The sequence below is a fragment of the Sitophilus oryzae genome, unplaced genomic scaffold, assembly GCF_002938485.1.
Source record: "Sitophilus oryzae breed Bouriz unplaced genomic scaffold, Soryzae_2.0 scaffold_562_pilon_pilon, whole genome shotgun sequence".
In the NCBI taxonomy this organism is placed as follows: Eukaryota; Metazoa; Arthropoda; class Insecta; order Coleoptera; family Curculionidae; genus Sitophilus; species Sitophilus oryzae.
In genome coordinates, this window is record NW_022147154.1 from 278734 (window position 1) to 304291 (window position 25558).

Consider the following 25558-nt stretch of genomic DNA (forward strand, 5'->3'; position numbering starts at 1 on the left):
TTTCCAAAAATCAGCTTTTTACGTCAAGCGCTTTAAGCAGGATCGTGACTAATCAATGACCAGATTTTTTGAAACACCCTGTATACATTTTTAAAAAATCTTAAAATATGTCAAAAAACAAAATAAAATATACGTGTTTAAGCGTTTTTTCGGAAACATGGCCGTTTTTTAAATAACCTATTTAAAAATATTGTAATATTTGAGGGGTGGTTTCACCCTCTTGGAACTGGAATTTCGAAAAATCCCTTCTTATCAAACCTCTACACCCTAGAATCAACCTGTATGCCAAAATTGAGCTTCTTACGTTGAGTGGTTTGAGCAGGATCGTGATTAATCAGTATGTCAGTCACTTAAGGATTTTATATATTAGTATAGATTATCATTTGTTTTTTCTATACCGGGTGCGTCTCAAAAGTAGCTCACTCCTATAACTTTTTTATTTTTTTCAGATAAAAAAACGAGATGCAAATTAGAATAATTGATTGACTTATCAAATTTTTTTCGTTCACTTCCTATTTCACGGGAAACTATATAACTGTTGATTTTAAATGGCACAAGTGGTTTTTTTTTTACTTTATTCGATAAAAAATGACACTCTGAATAGGATGACATATCATATGTCAACTTTTGACATTCTCGCTTAAAGAAAAATTGTATTTTAAATTTAGAAAAATTGTATTTTAAATTTCAATCTAGAATGTCATGGCTATGTTTAAAACACTAATTTTTTATCGTCTAATGTTTTTAGTGTCTTGTTCTGGCCAGTTAAAAGATGTCCAAATCAATTTTTTCAAATGGGACGAGGGCGGCTCATTAGCATATTTGGAAAAAGCATTATTTTACGAATAATTTGGTAACATACACTTGGCATTTCGAGTCAAATTGTCGTTATGAACCGCATGTTACAATTTCAAATAAACCATATGAGAAAATGTCAAAAGTTGCCATATGGTACGTAAAAATAAAAAAGTTATAGTGGTTGAGTTTAATGTTATACAAAAATACTAAAGTAAGAAATAAGATAAAATATAAAGAAATAATACAAGGTTTCCTGTAACGAAAATTGTATCTCTTTGATATTACATGTAAGATGAGAATAATACAGATAGAAGTGTAACCTGCAAAATCAACTGATAATATCAATGATCGTGTTGTTATTAATTAACTTTATAATTAAAGGAAATTACTTACCTTTGTATCTTATGTATATCTATTTCATTATATTTACGTCGTTCTGCTGTCACACACTAAACTCATTAAATAAATAGTGCCTAGAACTTTAATTAATCAATTCTAAGATAAATACATTAATTAAAGTCATAACAATACGCACTCTAATTATCATGGTATGATGAAGGCATATTTTAATACCAAAAACCCAAAAAGAGGAAAGAGATTTTTTTACAAGTTAGGCTGCAGTATTTTTCACTAGTTAGACAAGTATTTTTTACATCATCAGCATCATTCAGCTTCACGGATCTACTGCAGGGCATAGGCATCCCTCAATTGTAACAATTCCTTTCTGATTTGAACCACTTGTATCCAATTGGTTTTAATCCTCTTTATATCACCTGACTGGGGGGTCTTCCACTATTTTTAAAAGCATATAATCTCAGACGCAATTCTATGATCCATACCATGCATCTTGGAAAAGTAAATTTACCGCTCAGTGAGACGATTAACATTCTTCTATTCTCCAAATGATTTACTAAAAGTCTGTCATAATTTGATAAGCTATAGATTACAATCACAAAATGATAAAATAAATGAGAGAAGGAAAATTTCTGGGAGAAGCAAGGGTCAGTAAATGAAAAGCGTTGAATATGATTTGGTGATGGCATTTGTATGCAATGCTTATCTAGATTGAAGCTCTAATAAGTTGTTGAGCGTTAACAGGATATTAGCTATAAAAATAACTTTGGAGTATTGAATAGTTTTTACTTGCGCCATAATAGATATTGCGGCGAATTATCCTCCAGAGATTTTTGCAAATGAAACTGTCGAAATTTAAAAAAATGTACAAGACTAGAGGCGAGAGAAAACCTACGTATAAAATTACAACAAAGATATACTTGTATTCATTTAAAACTTCCTAATATGGTGGACTTCAGTATGGGAGGCTTAAAAAACGAAAATCTCTAGAATGGAATCGACTGTAGTTCAAATCGTTCAAATTGATAATCTGTGGTAAATCCAATTGAACTCTGACACTTGGCTGACATTGACGTTTACGGTTCCTTGTTCCTTTTTCTAAATATTTTCATTATTTTTTGAGATTTTATTCACAAATTCTACTTGATTTTGTTCTTTGTGCAGAAAGTTGTGCAACCTGCAGTACTAATTATATAGTTATAAATAATCTTTTCACCGATCAAGAACTGAGGAATAGGCTGGAAGATATTCAAAATGTAAAAACGCTTAAAAACGTATTAGAAAATGTTGACTCGTCCACAAATTCGTGAAAAATAAATTAGTCCAGATGTTTGTAAAAGGTCTCTAATTATTTTGAGAAGTTTCCTCGTATCAGTAATTTTCAGGTTTGTAATATGTATATGATAATAAATAGATTAAAACTTATATTTCAGGAAACAGCGCGGGCATTACAGATTGTTGTAAATCAATTTTAAAATATAAAGAAGGTTTAAAACAGGTTTAAAAGTTGAGTTAGTAGAGAAGACTTAAATAAGATAATGTTGGTAATGGGACCAAAGTTCAAATAACACTTGAAATATATAATATGTACAATAATTGTAAGTAGTTTTTATGAATCTGTTTGATATCTAATGCATTGTTTTTATATATTTCTTGAAATATATATTTTTTTTACTCTTTACAGGATGCACAAAGAATAATAAAAATACAGTTACTCACTAAAAAGCACTTAAGGTTTGTAATAGATGTAGTTAGAATATCAAACACCAAACCAAACCAAAAATTATGTTTTATTTTACTGGTATTCCTCGCATTTGAAAGGAAAGTAATTTCATAAATAAGCAGGACATTGTATAGTACACCCTATATTAATAATTCTTTTTATCCCTATACTTGTTAGTTGACATATTACTTACTAGGTATAAAATTTAGTACTGATTCCAAACCTATAGTTGTGGTTGTGACATATTCTGATGTGTTTCTGGCAATTTAAAATAAGTTAATATTTAAACAAACATTTCTGGCTTTCCTGACAGGAGTGTCATAACATATTTAATAAAGGTATGTGGATAATGTTCTGATTATTACAGTTTGCATGGATGTTTTTGTATGTTGTTATTTTTAATAAAATTTAATGAGTTTTTGAGTATGTCTTTTTCCCTCAGAGGATTGTGTTCTAAACTTTATATATAAATTTTCATAAATTATATCTACAAAATGTATTACCTTATAACTTTTTGCTAAAGACTTTGTAGTTGAAACAGTTTAACAGTATATAAAAGAACTATTTAAATAAGATGTTTGAAAATATATAGCTGTTTTTGCACACATCAATTCAATTTGTGATTAACTGTACTGAAATAAAAACAAATTAAAAGAAATGAGGTAATCTATAAACTATAACATGAAACGAATCATCCTATTTCCAAGTCTTCTATTAATTTCACTTATTAAACAGCTATAATTATTCAATAATCTTGATAATTCTAGGAACTCTCAGATATCGTCAAAACATGAAAACAAAAATTCACTTCCTATAGTTCTTACGTCCCTTTAACTGAAATATAAGAAACAGGGAGTTAATATTCTCACTGAGAAAGTTTATAAAATACCTTTAAGTAAAAATCTCTTCGAATCTGCTGTAAAAATACCTTTATTCTTATTAAATAATTTCAATAATCTATGTTTTATTTATGACAACCACCTAATAACCTAACTTTAACGTCAACTTGACAATCCTGAAAAATGTTATTGTTAACCAAAGACTAAATCAATTTCTTAATTCGCTAACGCCAACTTATTTTTCATTAAAAAAAAATTACCAATTTTCCTAACTAGGTCGGCCATATTGAGGAACTTTTAAAAGAATTGTACTATGGATTAACTTGATTTCACTACAAAAATTTCAATAGCCATGTGGAATTTTTATCAAGGGTTTGTAATGATATCAGAGAGTGGGATTTAAAAAAATGGATTAAATTGATATTATGACTATAAACTATAACCATGACTATGATTGAAAACTGAAATTTCCGTTCTTACCTTTTTAGAATTAAGAACTAAGGAGGTGAAAAGCTAGTTCTGTAGTAGTAGCGATGATGCTGAACGCATAATTCTCATTTAAACATCGTATGTTAGATGCAAGGCTAGTAGGCCATGTCATGTGGTTCCAAAATAATGCCATACAATATGGCTGAGATGTTCGGAAACATGGTAGAAAATTGGTACCAGAAATACCGTATGATCGAGAAAAAACGGCGTCAACGATGGCTATGAAATGAAGATCGCTGTCATTTTATATGTAAATTTATATGGGAAATGTCATTGATCGTAATTTCCCAGCCAACTGGACGCCGTTTTTTTTCGATCATACTCGAAATACTGTAGCAACGCCGTATGCGTTCGTTTCATGTCTAAAGGTCATTTTTCGTGACAAACGTAAGGCAAGCCTGCCAATCTCAAGCGGCCCATACATTATCAAACAAATTGCGCAACACAGGCTGTTGCGCAACGAGTTGCCATGTATGGTAACCTTTGATGCGTTGCGCAATTGTTTGATAAGTTTCAAGAATGTTTGAATTCTTTTGTGCAACAGGCGTTTGCGCAGCGCGTTGTGTAGTGTATGTGTGTTGCGCTTCGTAGTATCATTGACATCATCATATCGTATATACGATAATAATGGACGATATATACGATAATAAATATACGCTAATAATGGACGCAATGGCAATTGAGGACATGATTGTTTCTCAAACAATGCACAACTTTTAATAAAAAGTTTGATCAAAATTTTACTAAGTGCATGGGTGATGCAGTTGTGCAACGGAACGTTGCGCATCGCTTTGTTGCGCAACTTGTTTGATAATGTATGGGCCGCTTTACACTACCTGGTGCTTCACAAAACACAAGACCTACTCAAGTGAATATTGTATACCGATTTGGTCATCTCTCATCTGTGTCTTTGGTCATCTGTGCATTTTGTCATCATGCTCATTAAACTGTGCGGTCTGGATTTGAACGTGTATGTAGACAGCTTAATGGAAAATCAAATGCATTAAAAAGAGATAAAAATTGGGTCGACACATTTCTTATATGCGGTATTGCCGGATTTTGCATAAAAATTTCAAATCACACAAGTACCTAGGCGTTTCGGATAAATGTTGCATCTAGGGTTGGAACTTTAATTGAATCGGTTTTTGCAGAAAGGGCATAAGTCAAATTATGTAACTTTTGGAAAACCTCAAAAAACTGTTTTATTGTATTGCCAAGTATTGTTTTTTAGTTTTATCAAATTCAGCTAATAGAGGTAACAGAGTAAGTTATAAAAGGAGGTATAAATGTTTTAAGATGACAACAACATTGATATTTCACTTCATAATCCGATAAGCTATCATCATTGGCCTCAATTTCTGAGGCTGCATCCATACCACCCTAGAAAAAGCGGAACGGTGTATTGGCGTAACGACCTTGTATAGATTCCAGCAATTCTATTGGCTGAAATTTTGACAGATGAATTTGCGAAAAATTTTAGCCAATAGAATTGCTGGTAATCGACAAAGTCGTTACGCTGATCCGCTTTCTCTAGGATGGTATGGATGCACCCAGAGTCAGTCTCTACTTCTAACAATTTTTGTAAATACACTTGCGTTTTTTCATAATCTTTTGCCATTAGTGATCTTAGTTTTTAATTCGATAAACGCAAAAAAGGCGGGGGAACTTCCCGCACTACAACAAAATATAGTCACACGATTACTAACGGCAGGTCTTCCCGCGCTTCAGCTGACAGTTGTGACGTCATTGTAGTCCTTGTCAAAGGACTACAATGACAGGCCTTCGTAGCCTTGTCATGATAGTGTGTATTATTAGTTGCCTATGGTAAACTTATAAAAATAACAGCTGAGAAATTGTGAGTTATTGAATTATTTTGTCAATTTTAACTGTGAAAAAGGTGTCTTTAAAGTTTTTAGAGCTATAGAGTGTATAAATACGTTCATTTTGTGTTGTGGATTGTGACAAAGTGCATACTAAGTGCCCACGATTTTGTTTATTAATTATTTTAAAGCAAAATATGGAAGTAGTCTAAAAAGAATGCTTGCAAAAGGTGATGCTGGGAACTGATGTTCTTAAAAATGCATTATCCGAGTATTTAATACGATTTATATAGTTAATTTTCTATACTGCATACATATAAGGTGTTTAAATAAATAAACTAAATAATGAATGTTTTGCATTCGGCAACCAATAATGCACGTGTGCAGAGTGACGTGTGTGTATTATTGGTTGCCGGATAAGGACTAATAACCATGACAAGGACTACAATGACGTCACAAAGCGAGTAGTTTTCGCATGCACCTGGCGGACACTTTTGGCTGAATGAGCAGTCCTATTAGGTTAACTGTTCTTGGATCTGGCACACCGAAATTTCTAATAAATACCAAACAACCTGAGTTGTACGGCTGCCGCTCACACACTGAATAATTGGCGTCAAATTAGGAAGGTACCGAGGTGCATAGAAGTTTCCTTGTTAAGCCTGCCGAATTGTCGAACTTTTTTAATGCAGTCGGTCTCAGAGACCGCACGTTAGTAACGGCGTTAGTAACTCACCCTGTATATCAACAACATATTGTTATAGATCCCATTGCTGTAGATGATCAGTTGACGAGTGGTTTTTCTTAGCTTAGACTTTTTTTAAGTCTGGATTTGCCACTGAAATCTGAAATACTCTACACGGTGAATCTTAAATAAGTGCAAATATTTTCAGGAGTGGTATATTTCGACCCCAGGAACATGTCTATGAGGTTTTTTCGCAAAAAAAGATGTTGAAAATCGTAAATTTTCTTTTAAATTTCCCTGTATATATTTCGAAAACTTTTTAGAACTGCCTGTTCACCGCAAATTTTCCCACGGGATAATTTCTTAATCTCTGATAGTACCATAGTTACGGCTTTACTCTATGGTTACGGCATTAAAAGGGATGCAAATACAGAAAAAATCCGGTGGCTCTCAAATTTTTTCCAGAAAAAATCATTTTTTTTTAATTTTCGAACTTAAATAACTCGGTTATTTTGGACTTATCTGAAAAATGGTAAAGAGAAAATATGTTTCTTTTATCGAGATCTACCAGCCCTGAAAATATTTGCACTTATTTAAGACTCACCTGTATACTCTATAGTTAGTCTCAAAACCTTTATGATATAAATGATTTATTTTGAAACTTCGATCGATGGAAAATTATTGTGTATTTCCCATCTTTGCTTTTGTTGGCCTTCGTTAGATAAACCTTTACAAAATATAACCAGACGCAACGTATGTCCAAGCTTTCCGAATCAAATCTTATTGTATCTATTTTCTGGTATTATGGAAAATCACCGGTAAGTTCATGAATAAAATAAACGCGTAATTATTTTTAGATGTAACATTTTTTAAATTTTCTTTATAATTTTAACGTGCCAAGGTTAAGTTTATTTTAGCAAATCAAAATAAGCAAAAAACGAGAACCACGCTAGAATATTTTTACGATGTTTGCTTCTTTCTCTTTTATGATGCACTGATGCTAAATTTGTATGAGTCGAAATAAAACTAAGGTTTATTTTCTTCTTAACGTTTTTATTTAGGAAAGTTTTAGTTTCTTTTTAGTGTCTTTTTAAGACGAGCGGTAATAACAAAATACATTTTTATTTCTTATACTTATCACTAAAAACTTTTGAAATTTTAATCATTACAAATATCACGAAATTTTCCAGTATCACATCAATTTTTCCAACCAAATGTTCCATTCTCGTTATCATCACATTCCAATTTGTCCTTACTACTAGTTTTAACAACTAAATCTTAATTATTAGGGGGTCTTAAATTGTTTATAGAAACTTTATTAGCATATACAGGGTGTCCCAATATTCCATTCAAATAGAACTACTACGTATTTTTGGGATAAAAATAAGTTCATTGGGCACAATTTATCTCTATATAAAGTGCTTCGTTGGTCGTTGGTCGTTGGAAAAATGGTCCTTCTAGTATTTACTACTTTTTTTGCATCTTGTAAAAAAACGCTTCGCGCATACCTTTCGAGAAACTAAAACGTTTTCCCGAAGCAGACTTACAAAAAATATTTCGTGGCACATCAAGCTATCTAGGCGAATAAAAAAATAAATGATATGTTAGCATCACAAATGAAATTTGACAATAAGCTTCATAAATTTTAAGTTAATTAGAGTTCGGGTTTATTTTTGAATGATACCTCCTATCGGACAAACCAAGCATTATTGTATGGATGTAAATTGTGTTAAATTAAGTTATAACTTCCAATAACGCTACAACTTACAAACAACTAACTTATTAAACTCCATGCTGTAAACTCGCTGTATACTTTGTAGGTCTGCTTTGGCAAAAAAATTACAAAAATGTATTTTCTCAAAAAGTAAGCGATATGGCGTTTTTTACAAGAGGCAAAATATGTAATAAATACAAGAAACCCCATTTTACAAAAAGAAAACCAGTCGTCGGTTCAGTTGGAAAATATTTGCAATTAAATTTATGTAGGGGTGGGGGTAGTTTTCACCCTTCCTGCATCTTTCCTTCTTTTTTGAGAAAGTCAAATGTTAAAGCGCATATCAGAACCTAGGCATCCGAAATCCCAGTCAAATTGGAATATCTCCGGTTTTTAAAATATCTTAAAAATGTGTTTATTGTTTAAAGTTTGATGCCCTCTAACGGACAAACGAAGCACTTTTGAATAGAGGTAAATTATGTCCAATGTACTTGTGATTGTTAGAGGTAAATTTTGTCCAATGTGCCAAAAAGACTTAGCAGTTCTATGTCCACGGAATATTGGGACACCCTGTAAACTATATGGTTCAAAATATGACCATTTTTTAAATTAAAACTTTTACGTATATAAAGGGTGTGCAATAAAGTTCGCACAAAATGTTATTTTTTATTATTGAGATATCCACGGATGAGTCCAGACTCGTAGAAAAAGCAGAACGACCAATTAGACCCGGCGACTTACATTCTGGCGAAATCCATCATTGCCTTAGAAAATTGCATGTATGCCAAATTTCCACTTCGACCGCATTTAAAAGGAAATCTTACCTACGTATACGTACGGGGATAGCTAACCCACATTGTAAACCAGGAATTCCAAATATAGATTACGTACGTAGAATAATACTTTAAACCGATAATAGTTAAAGGTAGCCTAGTATCACAAACTACTCCCAATCAGCATTAGCCGTTATTTAAATCTTCTGTAATTATAATTTTTAGATTTTAAGAAATTTAACATAAAACAATCGACAACGTCGCAACGCCAGCTGATACTGACAACGTACGCATTTTACTATCTGTACTCCTAAATTCAGGCAGCCAACAAAACATCCAGTTCGAATTCGTTCATAAATTGCTTTACGGCGTTGCCAATGTGTTGTGGTTTTTCGAAATATTTTATGAGGTGATTTCCAGATATTTTATTGTTTATATAATATTATAATTTGTTTTGTGGTATTATTTTTAGTGATTTTATTCAGAAACAATAAGACAATGGTGCGAACTTGCTTAATTTGCAAAAATAGAGACGATTTAAACCTAGAAGTTTGATTTCGAAAGTGAGTAAGGCTATGTTACATCAGTGCGGTGCCGAAAAGTAAAATAGGAAAAAATCTTTGGAAATATTAGTAAATCACACAGTTTTGGAATGTACCGTTATTCGGTATTATAGTAATGAACCATTACATTAGGTTAGTTTCGTCACGTTTGGTTTTATTGAATATCTTGATCATAATATTTAAATATTATCAAAACCAAGTATACAAATGCGAATATTAATTTGTTGAAAAAATATACAAAAAAATTAAAGATGTCATAATTACGAAAAATGTTCAATAGTGATATACCATATGATCGAAAAAAAAACGGCGTATATGGGGAATGTCATCGATGTTCATTTCTAAGCCAACTAGATGCCTTTTTTTTCGATCATACTGATTGTTATTAGGATTTTTAGTTATTAAAGATGATTTTTTTAAGTGTAAAATCAAAATAGATTTATATAATGGATATTACATACTAAATACCGTATGATCGAAAAAAAACGGCGTCAAAGACTGCTAGGAATACCAATCGAATATAATTTTGGCGAGGTCTATTTCTAGATGTCATTTAGTAAAAATTGACATAAAACTTGTAATGAAAAATAATAATGAAAAAACTAATAATGATTATAGAAAAATTATAAAAGGATAGAACGTTTCCAAAAACACAAATCGATATCCAAAAAAAAATTTCGAATTTATATTACACCATTTAAAAATCAAATACAACCTTAAGGCGTACTACTGCCAGTAAGTGTCATTAAAAAATAAACAAAAGTAGGGGTCATGACATATCACCTTGCCAAAATTATCCCGATTGCCATTTTTGACGCCGTTTTTTTTTGATAGTATAATTTTTGTAATAGAGGAATGTATTTTTTGTTTTGTTTATTAAGACTATAATCCTTATAAAGATCTTTATTATTGTTGTTATAAATAGTAATATTTTTATACCTAATATTAAATTGCAATTTGTCACGACAGTTTTAAAATATTCTCATTTTTCACCGTTGCTTCAATCAAAATAATACCATTAATTCACATAAATGTTTTATAAAAGTCGTCTTCGGCTCGTATTCATTGAACACTTGATGGATTATATTACTACTGGAACAATTTACAGACATTACTATAGAAATGTGCATATCATAATTTCAATTAGTTATTTTCGTATAGAAGTGATTGGAGTATAGAAGTAGTCATTTTTAAAATTTGAAGAGCTATCTAGCACAACAATATATCGTATCCAAAAATCACATTTACGAGAATATAATATTAAATTATATATTACAATCAAAGTAACTACGCCACTGGCACACACTCTCAAGATCTCTGAACAGCGTTGCCATTTTCTCGGGAATCCTTCATGACTGCGATCAGCCCGTCTTGTTCCCACTCGCATAGAACAAGGAACGAATGTCTGATTCTGATGTTTTTCTTTTTATGAATGAAATGCCGGGTCTACTTTATTTAGAGGTCATTTAGAACGACAGATCAGCCTACCAATCTTCAGCAATGAAATATTTGACAGATTAATTTTCGAAAAATTTAATTTTTTTCTGCTCTTCCTACGATAGTATGGACTCACCCTAAAATATCTTGACATATGTCATATCACAACTGTTATGTTAGAAAATTGACAAATTCTCTTTATATAATATGTATGTTTGTTTAAGAGAACTGAAACTTATATGACAATATATCGAGAAATGTTAAAAAGGAAAATTGCTTGGATTTCGATTGATTACCTATATATTTTACAGGAAAAAATAAAGAGTTTATTTTATCTACAGGGTGTCTCAAAAACATGTGCCATCTTTCGTGGGGAGATTCATCACGTAAAAATAAGATTCATTTTTCATATTAACATAGGTTCGAATCTGCTTTGTTTCGTAGCTTCAGGGTGTTAAAGTCTTAATATTTTTTTGATTTATTATAATTTTCTTCCAAGTATCTTTAGCATTTCGAATGAAATTTTGATAGTAAAAGTAACAACTATAAATGCGACATATTTTAAAGCTAAAAATGTGTCGACATATTCACCAGCGACGTGCATATGGGTTATCACTGGAATATTTTTCTAAAAAAAGCATGTACGCCACTGACTTTTTTTTCTTGTTAGCAAAATAGTGTAAGCAGTTTAATGCCGATTAAAAGTTGTCTCTTGATTGTTTGTCGATTTTGGCTTTCTTGGTGAGATAAACGCAATTTTATTAATTTGCCTTGATTCAAGTCTAACAGTAACATTTAAAAAACAATAAAATCATTAACTTGCGAAAGTCTTAAATAAGTACTCATTAAATCCTCATAAAAAAATATGAAAAAAAGGTTCTATAAACACGGGTATGGAAATGCATAGTTTTAGAGTTACAGGATGTTAAAACTTTTTAAAATTAGCTTTTTTTTAATTGTCTTAAATACCATTATTTTTCTTGTTGAAATTGCTGTATGTTGGATCAATAGTAATAGTAACTAATAGTAGTAGTATTTAATAATAAATTAGGTAAAATATATAATTAATTTTATTAATTGTGATTAATAAAATTGCGTTTATCTCATCAAGGAGGCTGAACTGGAATTGGGATCAAGAGATAACTTTTAATTGGCATTAAACGGCCTACACAATTTTGATATCAAAAGAAAAAAATTCAATGTTCATGTTTTTATCTTGAAAAATATTCCAGTGATAACCCATATGCACGTCCCTGATGAATTTATTGACACTTTTTAGCATTAAAATATGGAACACTTATAGTAACTTTTACCCCCAAAATTTCATTCAAATCACTAAAAGTACTTGGAAGGAAATTTGAATAAATCGAAAGATTATTACGATTTTAACATCCTGTAGCTACGAAACAAAGCAGAGTCGGACCTATGTTGATATGAAAAATTAAATTATTAAATTATTTTTACGTGAGGAATCTCCCCACGAGAGATGGCACATTTTTTGGAACACCCTGTATAGATAATTACAATAAGTTCGATGTCCAAAAACAAATTATTATTTTTTCGTCATACTATATTGTTATATTATTATAACATAAGCAAAATCAGAATGGAAAAGATGCATATAACGTCCGCCGGACGTTATCATAACGGCCGGCGGCCGTTAAGTTTCTAAGGTAATCGTAACGTCTGTCACCTGCAACAATGACTATTTATTGTCAGTTGGACTTTTCAAAAATTGGGAAAATAGACCATAGCGAGATGTCGCGAGAAATTCCGTTGGAAATACAGGAGGAAGCGGCTGCGGCTACTCAAAATTTACTTCCGACTATAACCAGAGAGAGATATCAGCAGGAATATGACAATTTTTTGAAGTGGCGGCAGGATAGAAGTATAAACAGCGTAAATGAAGCGGTATTGCTGGCTTATGCTAAAAGAATGTCTGAAATGTATTCTCCTACATCACTGTGGACAAAGATATCCATGCTGAAGCTTGCGTTGAGAGTATATGAAAAACATCGACATATCAAGGTAAAAAGCCATTATATTCTTCGATATTTAATCATACTCATCTAAATTATATTTGTTCATAGATTTGGTAAACTGTTCATGTTTCTGAGGCGCAAAAACGAAGGTTATTCACCAAAAAAGCCAAAGTTCTGTCGGAGAATGACATAAATAATTTTCTACTGGATGCCGATGATTACACCTGGTTACTCGAAAAAATTGTATTGGTGCTTGGTATTCTTGGAGCTTGTAGGCGCAGCGAGCTTTGGTCACTCACAGTTGATGATTTCGAAGATTCGGAGAAAAATATTCTTGTCTCATTAAGAAATACTAAAAATAAGAAAGATAGGAAATTTCTTATTCCAAAAACGGGCCTTCCGTTTGATGCCTATGGTTTATACAAAAATACATCAACCTGCGTCCTCGTAACTTTGACAATCAAAATTTTTCATTGGTTACAAGAAAGGCAAGTGTGTTAAGCAAATCGTCGGTATACATACCATCGGGAGCGTACCGCAGAAAATTGCAAAATTTTTGAACTTGGAGAATCCAGAACGTTATACAGGGCATTCATTTCGTAGATCATCAGCAACCATGCTCGCCGAAAATGGTGGTGATTTACTATATCGCTAAAGGAGCTAGGAGGATGGGAGTCTTCAACAGTGGCAGAAACTTACATAGAAAAATCAGTTTCCAAAAGAATGAAAATAACAAATCAACTTTTTTCATGATAGCTCCAAAAATAATGTGTCTTTAGTGGATACAAATATTTGCCATTCTTCAGTAGCATCATCTTCTTCTATAAAATCTGTAAATCCCTGGGAAGGATTACAGATTTCTAAGAACAACAAGTGCACTTTTAATTTCCATGTTCATTATCATGAAAAATGAATTTTAGTATAAGACATTATGTATTTTTTATCCTTACTTGTGTTATTGTTCAATAAAATTTGTTATTAAATAGTAGTGTTTATTGCTCTAAAAAATCTGCAGTATGACGAAAAATCTAGAACGCAACACGGCCGATAACAAATAACGGCCTTGGCTGCTTATGATCCTCGGCTATCGCCTCGGATCACAAACTTCAGCCCGGCCGTTATTTGTTGTTTATCGGCCTTATTACGTTAATAACTATAATATTACAAAACATAGTAATTTTTTGAAAATATCCCTACAACATTTTCAAAGCCCCTGTATATTTTTAAAAATGGTTAGTTAAATATAAAATCAAAATCTAAACCTGTTTTTTTATTTGCGATATATTGTCATCAACCCTTAAATTTTGGTAAGTACACCAAATATATATATGCATGATATACGTCAAAATATTTTTTTTTCTGTTGTTAAATATATTGAACTGATTCCGTATAATATTTTTTTTCGAACTCCATAAAAAATGTTGGTAAAGTGTATTACATACATTTTCAGACACCCTATGCACCTAATTCTACTATAAACCTAATTTTTACACTTACTTTTTTAAGCGTAATTTTATGAAATAAAAAATACTTTAATGCCCTCAATAGAATATTGTAAAACTCATGTAAAATATTCTACATAATATTCAACCTAAATAAATCAGTTAAAAATAATTATTTAATCTTAGATTGTAAGTAATCATATAATAGGAGGAAAATTCCACTATGATTTCTATAAATTCTGTAAACTACGAACTGAAAAATTCCCTTCGGTTGTCAAAAAATTTAAACTATTATCTCGTTTAATTTTGAAATTTCATAATTAGCTGCATTTTAGTTACTATAGTAAAAAGTATCCTTATTGTAATTTAACCAAAAATAAACTGATCAGGTTCTCTTAAAACATTTAACTTTGAGAGGTCATACCCTACTGGCAGGCGAAACTTTGGGTCGGTTGATAAGTCTAGGAGTTACTCTTCTACGTCTTGATCGTACTCTTTGTACACACGAAAATCGGCACCCAAGGTCAGAAATGCCGACGCGGTGTATTTGTATATCTACAGTAGTGTATTTGTTTCCTGGCTGTAATAGTTGACAGATTTTTTTTTGTATATCTCGGCTTTAATTGGCATAACAAATAGGTATTTTCCAAGCAAATAATTTTTTTGCTACAAACTTAATCCTTAAAACTTCTACATTCAACGGAATCTATATTTTAATAAAATATTGCTGAAAAAAAATGTTAGATTTATTGCTGTGTTAGTGATAATACTTTATTACTGCAGCCTCTACACTATGCGGAGAACTCTTCGAACCAAGTAAAGGTCGCATTTCAGTTTATTTTCAGTTGTCTTGACCCACTTTGATTTGTCTTGACATACTTTCTATTCTTAAAAGCGCCTGAAAACTACTCATGAGAAGGGCGTATTTTTTTTTAGCATTTCATGTTGCCTCGTTCAAGTTTGTTTCGTTTTGAGCTATTTCCAAAACGTGGCGGTATATGTACCCGAGGCAAAGGACTTTTTATCATAAATCTCAGTGAAATAAGTAATCCTAGACGTTTCTAAAATAGCTGTTGTTACGATGATATTTCGTTAATTACATCTCGTTTTATGTTGATATGCATATATTCAACAAGATTAATATTTGAACACGCGTTTAATAATATGTAGAGTAGATATTTAAGAACAAAACTTTTCACTCAATCTGCAGGAATATAATTACAATATATGTGTATGAGGTATTTAATTTTATTATAATGATTTAGTATACAGGGTGCTACAAATTCGAGGTACGAGCATTGGTATCTCGGAAACCGTAATAGATGCGAAGATGGTTAAATTGGGGCAAAGTTGCTCCTTGACATGTTCACCAAGTTGCGATCAAAAATTTTTTTAAAATTTCAAGGATTGCTGAGTTTTTTGGAAAAAACTGATTTTTTTGAAAATCAATTTTATTTTTTCCTGTCGTTACTGTTTAGAAAATCAAAAAAATAATTGCACATTCTTCATAGTCACTTTATTAGGGCTATCTGATTTTTAGATTTTCAAATTATCTGACAATTTGTGAGATACAGAGGCCAACTTAATTTGTTTAAATACGGACCTGCATTTTATTTATTTCAGATTTTGAAAGAGCTCGGTCTCCTGAGTACAATGATATGCCACACTTGATACTTTTTTTGTTTTGGGTACCTTAACAGTAACGAAACTATTTAGGTCTATTAGGTAACTGTAAAATAATTTGAAGTCCGAATTTATTTAATATGATTATATTCAGCACAACAATATTGATCAGCGCTAATTAACACTGAATAAGAAAAATCACGCCAATTGAAAGAATAAAATATTTAATATCCAGGTCAGCAATTTAAAGATATCTATTATTTTTAACTTTTTTTTATTGTGAATTTGAAATCTCAGTATACGATCTAATAATATGCATAATATTAATGGTAGTTATTATAAATAACTACGATTAGAGTTACCACCCTCCATAATGCACACATTTGTTTTTCGTTCAATCTTATTTATAGCTCTTTGAACAGACCTTATACTTCCAAATGCATTTTATACTCTCTAATTGTTTTTTAGTGCTCGTTAATTGTTTTTGTACTCTTAAGGTCTGTTCCCAGAAGAATCCCTGACTAGTCATCACGTTTCTCATTGGTTAAAATGCGTAGAAACCTGATTGTTAGTCAGGTTTCTACGCATTTCAACCAATAAGAAACGCGCTGACTAGTCAGAGATTCTTCTGGGAACATACCTTTAATAACAATTTTTAATGTGATTTTCCTTATTCAATGTTAATTAGCGCTGATCAATATTGTTGTGAAGAATATAATCAGATTAAATAAATTAAAAATCAGAACCGGATTTGAAAATATTTTAAATAACAATTAAAAGGTTTCGTTATTGTTAAGGTACCCAAAACAAAAAAAAATATCAAGTATGCATATCATTGTACTCAGAAGACCGAGTTCTTTCAAAACCTGAAATAAAAAATGCAGGTCTTTATTTAAAAAAATTAAGTTAGCCTCTGTATCTCACAACTTATCAGCTAATTTGAAAATCTAAAAATACTATCAAATAGCTTTTATAAAGTGGCTATGAGAATGTGTAATTTTTATGATTTTCTTTAAAGTAACGACAGGAAAAAATAAAATTCATTTTCAAAAAAATTCGTTTTTTCCAAAAAACTCAGCAATCCTTGAAATTTTTAAAACTTTTTTATCGCAAGTTGGTGAATATGCCAAGGAGCAACTTTGCCCCAATTTAACCATGTTCGTATCTATTACGGTTACCGAGATATCAATGCTCGTACCTCGAATTTGTAGCACCCTGTGTAAAATTGTATATGTTATGTTGGTTTACGCGGTCTTAATTGATTAATATAACAGTGATGAGTTTGATGAGTAATACTGGCAACATCATCAATATATCGAGCTGATTGAGAAAACTATTGATTTACCCGATGCCAATAAAAGATACTTTTATATATAATAATAACATGGTTTGATTATAAATCCATTCAAAAATAAGAAATAATTAGACGATTTTTTAAAGAGTTTAATACCGTGGATTATAACCTTAAAAGGCGGACCGCCAGAACAGTTAGTCACTGCGTATTGCCCCGCAGTTTTACACTTTTAAGTTTTGGAAATATATTTTTTTACTATATTGTAATTAATAATGTGAGACAATTAAAACTAAATATTCTTGTGTAACCTTAGAGGGATAGCCAATTTAATCTACCATCGGTTACAGTTTTCTAAATGCACTGTTTTTGATTTTTGATTTCAGTTTAATATAGTGGTATTACATTACACTCCATTACAAAATAATGATATTTATTCATATTCCACGTTTACTTATTTTTCTGAAGCCATCATAACGTTTCACCTTGATTGCTTCGTGCTATTTCACAAAACAGTACGATTATTATAAGCCCGTGTTAAAAAATTAGTTCCCACGTTTCCTGAAATAGATCGAGACGCGCTGTGATTGGTTGTTTGTTTAGTTAGGTTAGGACTGTGCTCGACACGAATGGGCTTAATTTGGGTTTACTTCTTTTAACAACTTCTTTTTACTTCTTATAACACGGACTTACATTTGGGTTTACTTCTGAAAGTATTTCTAGAAATGTTTTGCGAAATATTTCCAGGAATATTTCGTAAAATATTTCGGGAATAGTGTAGAGGCTGTTTATGATAGGAAATGTGATTCTATACACTGTCGGCAAGGCGTGGCTTTGGGTTTCGATTTTCGTATCTACGAAGAGTATAGTCAATGCTTTCAGCACAATAAGAAGCACTGAGCACTGAACAAAGAGAGGAGAGCAAGTACTGCCTCAGGCACATGAAATAAAGCAAAGCTTATAAGGATTAAGGGATTATGTAATATACACTCCGCATTTGTCTCACCCCCGTTTACAAGATCGCCATAGCTATTCAGTCCTGGACATGGAAATCCAACCCAAGACCCACTGTAGTCCATAGTGTATATCAAATTTTGATAAACATGAGATAATGTAAAAAGTACTTTACGTCAACTCCAAGATATTCGAATCAAAGAATTTCCAGCTCTTCGTCAGGTTTTATACTACATCTTAAACGTTTATAGTATCAGTAGTTAAAATGCAGCTACAAGAAATTTACAATTTCTGTAAATATTATGTATTCCTGTTATGCAAAAGATACCAGTGTATCAAAATATTTATGAAGATTTCTAATAAATGATATATGGTTCTTTTGAAATGGACTATGTACTATTACTTGGACATACTAATTATTTACATGAGAATTTCATAATAACCTTAATTCAAATGGTATAACAGATTTATATAACAAAAAATATTTCTCATTGAAAATTCTCCAAATTTTCAGGATAATTTCCGCTTTCCTCCAATAATTTACATTCCATTTCCGTAACAATTTGACAAACCTTTAATTTTACCTCAGCAGCTTGTGCTGGTGGAAACTGCATTACAGTCTTGGCCATGCTATCGAAAAAAATCGATATGGGATTGTTTCTGGAATTGATCATCTCTCTGATCTCCTGAAGCAGATGCAGCACAGTGGTGTTATCGTAACTGCTACAGTGATGGTCTTCTAGTTTAGTCCTCTTGGGCGGATTGGGATCTTCAAGCGTAGAAGCACTGTTACTACTGTTACTTTGAACCGCGGTGCTAGCGGCCGTATGATCGAATTCCTGTTTGATGTCGATTTTAAAGTCTTCGTCATCTGATGCGTCTTCAGGTGGAGATCTGAAATTAAAAAAAATCACAGTTCTTTATAAAGATGCAACTAAGGGGTAAAAACCAAATCAAAACACTTTCGTTGAACACTGACGCGCGTTTCGATAAAGTGTTTAGCATCATCAGCAGAGTGGAAAGTGTTTTGGTGAATAGTGGTGAACTAGTATTAACTAGAGTTATATTTTGCTGCTGTAACGCAAAGGTTCAAACTTCAACTGCATACAATATGAAACATTTCAAGAAGTATTAAGGTCAAGTAAATTATGCGAAATATTACTTGTAAGTTAAGCTTACTTACCTGTACAAACAAATAATAATATATACAACTGTATTATTAGTAAATACCTACATAGTCTATATGTATTTGTTTCTACAGATAGGTACAGTAAAATGTCTAGGTATACTTGTATACAAAATATTGGATTGGAAGGCTCATGTTATTAATGTTTCTGCGGAAATTATCACATATAGCTATGATCTCAAAATAATTGCGGAAAATATTTGAACGGATGCGGCTATAACTGCGTATCTTGCTTATACAGACCGGACCACCGTAGTAGTAACATAGGCAGAACTCGGACGAATTAGCGTATACCCGTCCGCCGGATAAAAAGCAGACGAAAAAAATGCGATAAAATAAAAATAGGTGAAAATGTGATAAGAATGTTTCAGAATTTGTATTTATTCGTGTTTTAATAACCAAAACGAATACATAGATTCTCGCGACAGCTCTCGTGGAAAATTTATTTTTTAAGTAAAATAATGGATGTTTACGAAGTTCGTGAGAAAATTCAAATTGTAAAATGGTATTTCCAAAATAGGTGTTATCGGGATATACAAACAATTTTTCCACAAACTTTTGTAAACAGGCCAATTCCATCTTTACCTACTATATCAAGAGTTATTAATAATTTTGAAACACAACTGTTGCAAAGTATTTGGACTTGTTACAGCAGCAGATTGTCCCTAGAATTCGTGAGTTATTTGGAGAAAGATTCCACAATGTCTGGTTTCAACAAGATGGTTGCCCTGCTCTCAATGCCCGTATTGTTCAAGAATATTTGAACAATACTTTTCCCAACCGTTTAATTAGTGGATATGGAACTATTTTGTGGGCCGCTAGATCACCAGATCTTTCTCCCAATGATTTGTTTTTGTGGGGTTATGTAAAATCCAAAGTGTATGGTCATAATAGGGCTAATAATCTGGATGAGCTTCAAGTAAAAATACGAGAGGCTTTTTAAACTATTAGCCTAATATGTTAGCCAATGCCAGACGGGAATTTTACGGCCGATCATAGCCAGCTAGAGCATGATTATGATATAAGGAAAAAGATAATAGTAATGGGGAAAAAGTGTAACTATAGTAACTCTTCAATATCTCTCTATAACCGTCTTCCTGAAACTGTGGTTTGCTTCAATAAACATATTAAAAACAGCAGTACGAGAGTACTTAGAAATAAAGTGCTCTATTCAGTAGATGAATTTTACCGTGATACTGATAGAATTAATTTGTTAAATAAGAGTTTAAATTTAGAATTTTGTATTTTTTCACTTTTCTGTTTTTTTTTGTTAACTACTTAATCATTGTTGTATGGATGTATGGTTATATATAATTTTCTGATTTCTTTGTTAATTCAATTATTTTTTTTATTTAAAGTAATAGGCAACATTTTTGACATGTGTAGAGTCATTTCGGCGTTGTCAGATTGTAAATTTTCTATTTTTGAACCACGCAGTACGTTTTCATTTTGGTGAGGAACTGTTATACAGTATGTCCCAAAATCGTCTTTATAAGAGAAAACAATTATTGTTTATTATAAAGAAAAATTTCCATACCGGTTGAGAGATAAATAAAGAAATATGAAAATATAGTTCATTTTTTCTCCAAGCACTAAAAAAGTCCCAAAAATCGAAACACGTTTCCATGGAAATATAATTTTCTGTTCATTCTTTCATAGATCGCTATTATTATTTTTAATTAACGTCATATTTTTTGCTTTATTAAAATGTTAAAGAAGAACAAAATTTATAATTACCTTTTCCATAGTATTGAACTAAGTAATTGTTGTAGTACTTCTTGGATATATTAAAACTTTAGCCCGAGAAAATTTAGTATTTAGTCCAAACATAAGGAATATTTTGTTGAAGTTTGACCATCAAAACATGACCAGAAAACTGATAGAGGAGTACGAGAAATGGGGACTAGAGCTAAACAAGAAGATGACAAGATATATGTGTGTCAGTGGCGAGTTGGAAGACCTAGTATTAAATAACAATATAAAAATTGAAGCTTGCGAAGAATATATGTATTTAGGGGTAAAAATCGCAAGCAAAGGGAGATGCGAAAAGGAAATCCAAGAACGAATTGGTAAAGGCAGAAAGGGGATAGGAGCGCTGAACTCGGTGCTTTGGTCTAGGGATATCTCGGATCACAGAAAAAAAAAACTGATTTATAACGCGATTCTGAAAAGCGTAATGTTATATATCTCTGAGGTACGGCAATTAAGCGAAAAACATAAAAAGAAGTTGTTGTCGCCCGAAATGGACTTTTGGCGATGATCAGCCCGAATCTCCCGTTTAAGAGAGAATTAGGAATGAGAGAATACGTGAAAAAATGAAGGTGGAGGGTAACATTGTACAAGATATACAAGAAAAACAACTGCAGTGGTTCGGCCATGTACAACGTGGTACGGCCATGTACAACGAATGGCTGACGATAGAATACCAAAGCAAGTGTTGCAGTGGACCCCTACAGACAGACGTAAACGAGGCCGACCTAAACTTTCCTGGAATCAAGGAATCGACAGAGCCATGTCGGAAAGGAACCTACTACCAGGAGATTGGGACAATAGACGGAGGTGGCGCATGGAGATCGGAGGGCGACGAAGGACGCTGTAAAACCGGACATACATACATACATAATACCGATTAAAGGTCATAAATATATGATTAAAAAAAAGAAAAAAAAAGGATATTTGTTGTGTGTAGAACACAAATCAGTGAGCCACTTTCGAGAAACACCCGGTATGCGCTATAGTTATAAAACTATTTAATAAATATGTTATTTTATATTTTATAGTTCCAATCATTTCTCCTATAAAAATTTATGTTACATTCAAATAATTCTATAAAACATGGTATTTTTTGAATAATAAAACAGACAATATATATTTTAATACCTCCAAATATCTTTTTCTGTGTATTGATTTTGCACTTTAATATAGTGTTTTTTTAGGAATAATCTAAATTTTAATAACAGTGTTTTGTCTGCAGCGAAACATTTTTGGAAGGGTAATAGGAGACGGTAGTATTACATTTTTAACCCGTTCGGTATTATTTCGAATTTTACGTGCGCTTTATTCGGAAAATATTAACAATGGCGGGAGCTGTAAAAAATATAAAAAGGCTTTGTTTTCCACATTACACGAATGCCATTACAGTGGCTATTGAAAATATTTTTGTTAGGCAGGCGCGCCGGCAATAGTTATTAAAAGTTAATTTAATGTTTTTTCGATGTCTCATTTTTAAAACTGCATTAGACTGAAAAGAATACGTTTTTGTTATATGTTAAGTAATATTTTGTTTCAACTTTACTAGCTAGAAAATTAATATAGACATTTTTTAGGGTTCTGTACCTCAAAAAAACGCAACCTTTATACAGGGTGAGTCTTAAATAAGTGCAAATATTTTTAGGGTTGGTAGATCTCGATTAAAGAAACATATTTTCTCTTTATAAACCCTATAACTATTATATTTAACTTTTTGCGGTACCTCCTATATTTTACGTAATAATCGACCGTTTCCATACATAAAAGCTACCCTGTATAAGTTTTAGTAGAAATATTTTCCACACGGAGAAAACGAGTCTCGAAAATATAGTAAAAATTACAACATTTTAGTAAATTTTACTAACCGTTTTGAAATATTTACAGTATATATTCAAATAAATCTAAAATAACCGAGTTATTTTACTTTGAACATTTCCAAAAAAACTGAATTTTTGCTGAAATTTTGAAAACCACTGGATCTTTTCTGAATTTTCTTTCTTGTAAATTTAATCTATAAAACATACTATATATGTTGCCATATTATCAACAAATTATGTTTTTTTACTAAAAACTAAAAAAAATCCTAAATTTTTTCAAAAAATTCTAAATTTTCAAAAAAAAAATTTTACGAGAAAAACCTCATAATCGTGTTTCTGGGGTCAAAATATGCTACCCCTAAAAATATTTGCACTTATTTAAGACTCACCCTGTAAAGGGTGACCTAGGTTTCCGATAAAGCTATACAGGGTCAGGCAAGAGTGTGTCGAGCATCTGTAGTTCCTAGAATAAAAAACTTGAGAATTTTGTTTTAGTACAAACCTAAAGTATGTACCAGGATGTATTTTCGGAAAATAATTTAACTTCTATAGAGTGGCTCAAGAAAGTGTGAGTGGATCGGGATGATTTTCTTTAAATAGAACACCCTGTATATTATTGCATTTTTGGCTTCCTTTCAGATCACTTTACATAAGCCTAAGATATGAGTAAATATATTTCGATAATTTCAGAGATATTAATAAATAAATAAAAAATACAAATTTTTCAACCTTCCTTAAAAAAAATTACTAGAAAATAGAAGAACCTGTCCTCAATTCAAAACTAAATTAGCTATTTACTTTAGATAGTTTAAACTTACTTTGCTATAAATATCGTAATCTTAATTCATACAGGGTGTTTAAAATTCTACGCCAAATTTTCTAAAATATAAAATAAATTTTCTTTTTTTCTTTATATGGAACATCCAGTATATTATTTTTTTATTAGATGGAGAGTTACAAAATAAACATTTTTTGTATTTAAAGTATTTCAAAATTTTTAGTGGTTAATGAATGTTAAGTTAAAATTTTTAGTGATTAATGAATGTGTGGTTGAATTATTTCAAATGGCTCTTTCAATGGTAAAATACGAGAGAGAAATCATTGGGTGGCTTTGATAACAATTTACTGTGCGTGTGTGTACCATACTATAAAAAGGTACCATATGAAATATATAACCGCGAATATCTGCAAAACCGTTAAACATTTTGAAATACTCGAAATACAAAAAATGTTCATTTTTTAATTCTCATCTATTGAAAAAATAATATACAGGATGTTCTATTTAAAAAAGAAACGAAGAAAAAATATTTATACAAACATATAATGACTAATACTAATAACTAATAATAGTAGCTTAATAGACGCGTATTAGTCATTATACGTTTGTAGTACGCCTGGTTGGCGGGTGCTGCTGCGAGATTTGTAGTGAATGTGGAAAATATCCATTTTTGTACAATCATAACCTTGCTGGATATGCAAGAAAAGATGTAGAATGAGTAAGAGGAGGGGTTAATCACCGCGACCTTAAAGATCTATTGTGTCTCTCCTGCTTGAGTTATAGCTCATCATACAGTCTATATTATATTCAACTCGTTATATTCAACTCGTTATATGGGGGGGGGGGAGGCAGGTTATTCCCATTCTCCTCTGACAACAGATGTTCATTCTCCGAGGAGTGGGCATTTACCTCCTACGAGGGAATACACCCTTCAAGAAAAGATATATCTGAGAGGACTTAGAATGAGGTGGCGAATTACATTAAATGGACAGGTTAGAATCTATCCTTATGTATCCACTTTATTTTATTCGCCACCATGATCCAATCTGCGACGTTGGATATAGTAGTAATCCAAAATAACGTCTTGCTCGTTGAACAGCAATGTCACAAATGGATGAAGACGTACGTTTGCAATACGGTTCGTGGACAGAGCTTAGTGCGCCAAGCTGCACAAGCTGCACGACGTATTTTGCAGCGCCTATGAAACTAGCTACGCCTCCGTGGACAGTTGGCCTTAGTGTATTAAGGAAGCCGCTATTAATGCACATCGAAAATGTAGGTACACTTACCTCACAGATGGCGCAACAGGATTGCCATCCTCACATACAACCCTGGACTCAAAAAATTTCGGTAATTCGCTACCATCTGAATGTTCCAAAAGAGCACACATAGGTTCATCTTGGCTGCATAATCCTACTACTCTGGCTAAGTTAGGATCTCTTAAACCAGCTAACCATGACGTTTCTCTGAGAAATTCGTGCCTAAGAATATAATAAATTATTAGTTATTAAGTAATAGCTAACGCTGCTTATAATCACTTTTAT

At 31.8% G+C, this 25558-nt stretch overlaps 1 protein-coding gene across 1 annotated transcript in view; it reads right to left on the reverse strand.

Annotated features, from left to right (window-relative positions):
- Window positions 1–18972: 18972 nt before the first annotated feature.
- The window catches only part of LOC115887290 (discoidin domain-containing receptor 2-like), a 523559-nt gene continuing 516973 nt past the window's right edge, over window positions 18973–25558 (reverse strand). The window contains exons 18-19 of the mRNA XM_030906681.1: window positions 25304–25495; window positions 18973–19378 (exon numbers count right to left, since the gene is read on the reverse strand). Of these exons, the coding sequence (XP_030762541.1) occupies window positions 18973–19378; window positions 25304–25495 (598 nt within the window). The remainder of the gene's footprint in view (window positions 19379–25303; window positions 25496–25558) is intronic.